The sequence below is a fragment of the Montipora foliosa genome, chromosome 7, assembly GCF_036669935.1.
Source record: "Montipora foliosa isolate CH-2021 chromosome 7, ASM3666993v2, whole genome shotgun sequence".
Classification (NCBI taxonomy): Eukaryota; Metazoa; Cnidaria; class Anthozoa; order Scleractinia; family Acroporidae; genus Montipora; species Montipora foliosa.
In genome coordinates this window covers 27,006,980-27,011,979 of record NC_090875.1, presented here as the reverse complement: position 1 = coordinate 27,011,979, position 5,000 = coordinate 27,006,980, and the positions used below count along the sequence as shown (strand labels likewise).

Here is a 5,000-nt window from a genome sequence, read left to right as displayed (position 1 = left end):
AAAACAAAACAATTTAGTCCAGTATTGTTCATCCCTTGTTTCCAGGATAAGAAGATATGAAGTTGTATTCGTAACATGCAAATGTATCAAATGCGCGCACCATCGGTGACTCAACAAATTCGGAAAGTCTCGGAAAGTTATACTTTTCCAATATATTTTCCATTTACGTCTTTGTATATTACACGCCTTTGGCCTCATATATTGGCTTTAGTCACTTGAAATCGGTTAGCTCTTTAATAAGAAGACAAAACGAACGGGCAGAAAAAGACCTAAACATCAATCAATGCTTAAAGACATTTCAAGAGGAATTGATCTGATAATTTTCATGGTGAAGCAAATGCGTTTACGCGGCGACGCCAAAAACGGGTTATCCATCAGATTTTTATTTCAACTGATTGCATACCCAATATGTGCGTTGTAGAGGATAGAGAAAATGCCGCGTGAATAGATTACAGTTGCACACAACAGTGCCCCGTAATGCTGTGTTTACTGAAGAGTTAGAGACACGAGTGTCGACAACTTCCTCATTTCAGACTGTTGTGCGATTTCGAAAAGGCGTATGACTTGTAATGTACGAGTGATTTTGAAGCAGCTACATACCTTGACAATCATGTCCCCAAAATCCAGCACAGCATTCTCGCTGAAAGACGGTTCGTGCGCATAAATGTTGACAACCGGGGACAGCGATCCGTCCAAAACTTGCACCAAAATTCACGAGATACGAACAACGCTGTTCACCCTCGCCTGTTGAGACAGTGGTATAAAATAACGGACAGCGATAAAACACATTGACTGAACATTCCATACAAGGGTTCCATCTATAAACAGTGACCCGACGATCACAGCGTCTAGCTAGTACCGCCGCCGTAAAAACACATAACATGCACAGGAATCGCCTATCCATGAGACAAGACGTAACTATGTGTCAAATAAGCAGAGAGATTTCCTTTACGGTGACAATCGTCCAAAGTGCCGATTTTCCTCAAATTAAACCAGGACGGCTTCCCCCGAATAGTGGAATGCTAGTGGCTTTACGCAAAGGAACGTATATTTCAAGGAAGTGAAATAATTTGCATACAAATTGTTAACATTTGAGAGCCAATCAATAGAACCCAAAAAGAACATATTATTTTGCTTGACACGCTGAGACTCCTTTTTCGCAAAGTTCCAACGAATTGTTTAAATTGAGACAAACCACAAAATTCAAAAAAAATGTACTAGTCTTTTTTGATAGGGTAAAGATTTAGAGACTTCGAAAGTCGATAAAATGAAATTTGCATTCGTGTATTTTTTCCAAACAAAATCCATGCTCCATTTGTTAAGGGAACATTTTTCGGTACGACTAATATTTGAGTTCCTAAATTAGCCTCGTGAAACAACCAAATTAAATTTCCTTTACACCTGAAGGTAATGAATCGTTCTTTCCGTAGCGCAATACAGGCCCTTTATCCAAACAACTCAACTATTCGTTCATCCGTAAAGAGGAAAGCACGTACGGGATTAGCCTGTTCCGAGCTCCCAGTTAGTCGCGAAAACGAAAACAACTGCGTGTGAAAAGCGAGTGGGGGCTTGGCTCATTTTTCGCACACATTTTTTTTTCTCTTTTCCGACTATCTTGGAGCCTGGAACAAGCTACTACGGGATCCGGAGGAAGTTGTGGCGGTACGCCAATGATCTCGTCGTCACAAACCTCAAGAGTGCTCGCGTCATGTTTTTTTAAGTCTCATAAGACAACAAATAGAAAATTTAAATATAAAAAGGTTAAATACAACTTGTCTCGTTTCGATGATTACATGATGTTAAAGGAACATTTTCATTGGCTGGTGCCGCAAATCGTTGCGAGACAAGCTGCAGGACAGATTTTACACTGCAATGCTTAAAAAATACGTTGCAACCGTTGCGGAAAGTACCTTATTACATGAAAGTTTCGCGACACGTTAATTTCGCGAATTCAAATAAATCGCGAAATTTAAGTGACGCGAAAATTAAATGTCGCGAAAATAACATGACGCGAAAATTAATGGACTCACATTATGTCAATAACTAAAACAGCGACTTTATTACACACGTTTATAACAATCATTTTGAGCTATTCTGTGGTAATGTTCTGGTCCTCTCCATCGCTACTGCTTTCCGTCCCTACTCCAGGTAGCACTTCTTTTGTACAATCCTCAAACTGTCCATTTTCTGGCTCCTTGAGTATGCCTCACTCAAAAACGCGAAATTAAAGTGAGTCAAAATGCAAAATTTTCGCAAAATCAAGGTGTCGCGAAATATGCGAACCTCAAAATCGCGAAATTAACGTGTCGCGAAAATTTCATGTAATAAGGTAGAACTCGATTCTAATTTCCGAAACGGTTTCTGCAACTGTTCTCGCAATGTTTTTGGCCGTTGCGGTATGTTACATTGTGCAATGATTCGTGCAACTTGTCTCGCAATGGCGCTACGTCGCAAATTTGAATAAGATAAGAATGAAATAAAATAGAAAGTAGCCATTAAGATATCAACATAAAAAGTAGAAAAGTAAACAATATATATACATCTTTATATATACAGTGCCGCAGCAAAGAATAAATTCAAAAACAAACAAGTTTAAAAAAGAGGAAAATTATAAGAGAACACTGCAGAGAGCTACATTCATCTCCAAGCAACGTCTGAACTCAAGAATTTCGAGGCGGACTTCTAACAGACCAGTGTTACACACGAAAGTTTTAATTCCTTAGTGATAGAGTCCGCCACAGACTGACTAAATTCGCGGGTATGCACGCAAGCTAAGGAGGGAGTGTTTGGACTGTGCATGTCTTATTTAGTCAGTCTGTGACGGACACTATCACTAAAGACTTAAAACTTTCGTGTGTAACTCTGGTCTGCTAGACGTCATCCTCGAAATTCTTGAGTTCAGAAATTCTTTGGAAATGAATGTAGCTCCCTGCTTAAAATCCGACCCCCGCGACAACGTCAGCAAATCGTCGCATGTATTTCACCTTCGCCGTTTGAGAAAGGCTTTATAGAACAACGCCACTGATAGGCGATGCAAGAATCAAACAGGTGTAAACGTAACTATCTGTCTTTGCTCCCTTAAGGCGGCTGCACGATGGTGTTGTTCCCCGCACACCTACATTGTAGCGCTGTTATTGTGTGGCTTACAAGAAGTGTGAAAGCCATCGTCTAGGATTTATTTGTCACCGAGAACCTCAATTTCTTAAGCTCAATGCTTTTGGATTTTACGACAGTACAGTCATTGACTGAACCCTGAAAATTGATTCAGTGAGAGTCAACACATTTTCATGAACTCAGTCTCGAAAGGATAAAGTATATTGCATTACTCCTGACCGACCCACTTAAGGACGGTGCCTACTAATTAACAATATTTTTGCCCCGGTGTGTGATTATGCAGGAAATGTAGATCTTAACAAGTGTTATTGAAATCCAAAAAGAAAATTGGGGGTAACCACGCATTTTTCAAAGATAATTCATGAATAATATTTGTAAAAAGCTTTAAAATACAAAGCAATATATGGCGTTCTTTCTCAAATTGAAGCTTAACGAGATGCTTCCGTGAAGAATACACTGGGTTGCCTGTGGTACGTGCTACAGAAAATCAGAAGGCACTGAATTGTGTGGTATTGAAATACAGCATTCCAGTCTCTGAAGAATAACAAATAAAAGAGAAGCGAGAAACATTGGCTTCTGGGCTGACATGTTGATAATTTTCAAGTTCCCTCACAACTTCTTTGCACCACAAGTGTGCCCTCTGAGCATCTGACAGATTTGTAATAGTAAACTTCACTGAAGTCAAGCCCTGTTTCGCGGGGTTAGTGTTAGGATGGGAGACCAAAACAATAAACCCCTCACAAAAAACAGAATGATCTGACCGAAAATACTATTAACGCTAACAAATGCGAACTCAGCAAGGTACAGATTCTGTTAGCTTGCTTTATGCAAAACAAATATTGATGAAAAAGCAAATAACTATTGATACACAGTTTTCAGAAAGAGCAGAAGGAAGTTTCCCGGACGGTCGATCGAGAATAAAATATTTACGACATGAAAACAACATTAATTTTGAACCGTGAATATAGAATATAAAAAGTTACGATCAGCGACAAACATTTTGGGAGATTTTTGCTACGTTCAAGTAAATTGCAAAATCGAAAGTGGCATGGCCGGAATTCAGCGGGCGCCGTAATTATGTTTACTCGCCAAACAGTGAAGCATCTGTGTCAAATGATGGCAAGATACCGGGTTTTTGTAAGTTTCTTTTTCTTTCAAGTGTTATAAAGTTTGACAATGAAATGAGCGAAGTCAAAACAAAGATCACAATCGCCCAACTCTTATCAGGGGCACCCAACGAATCTGTTCCTCACATTATCTGTTCCCCAGAGGAATCTAGCTGGCTGGCAAAAATACAAGTGTTTCGATTAGCTGGCTAGGAAATTTTGTTATTGATAGAGGTTTTGCCTGGGAATTACTGACTTTTTCTAGCATTTCAACCCGAGCTGGCTGTGGAAACTCTGAAGACTGAGGACGACTAAAAAAAAAAAAAAAAAAAAAAAAAGGAACCCCTTCCCTCTCCCACAGAGTAGTCACAAACATACCACGGCTGGTCAGAGTGATTGCGCTAGCGGAAAAAAACCTGTTTTGTCCCGGTTTTGTCGCTTTTGTTCGGTCGTTTTGGATCGAGGGAATTGAAAGCGCGCGGAAATCCTGGCTGGGAAATAAATTTGATCAACTGGCTGGGAAACCAACCAATTTTATCTAGCTGGCTGGGAAATTTCTTGTGTGTCTTGCTGGGAAAAAGGAACAGATAATGTTTTCCCAGCAACACTGAAAAACACCTGAAAATGCCTTAATAACATTTATTTTCATTAACTGGGGTATAATAATACATTTTACAACAAATTGGTCGTTGGGTGCCCCTGTCTTATTTACGGCAAAGTCAAAATTTAGTCTCCAAGACGCGTACGACGTTATTTATCACCAGGTAATTCCATCATTTT

At 39.6% G+C, this 5,000-nt stretch overlaps 1 protein-coding gene and 1 long non-coding RNA gene across 3 annotated transcripts in view; one reads left to right on the top strand and one right to left on the bottom strand.

Annotated features, from left to right (window-relative positions):
* LOC138011628 (stabilin-2-like) overlaps positions 1-1,045 on the bottom strand; it is a 100,918-nt gene extending 99,873 nt beyond the window's left edge. Inside the window, exon 1 of one of the 2 annotated variants that reach the window (XM_068858735.1) lies at positions 601-1,045. In XM_068858735.1, coding sequence (XP_068714836.1) covers positions 601-904 — 304 coding nt within the window. In that variant the 5' untranslated portion in view covers positions 905-1,045. The remainder of the gene's footprint in view (positions 1-600) is intronic. The other variant, XM_068858736.1, reaches the window with a different exon arrangement.
* The window catches only part of LOC138011630 (uncharacterized), a 13,178-nt gene that overhangs the window by 6,720 nt on the left and 1,458 nt on the right, over positions 1-5,000 (top strand). The gene's annotated exons all lie outside the window — the stretch shown is intronic.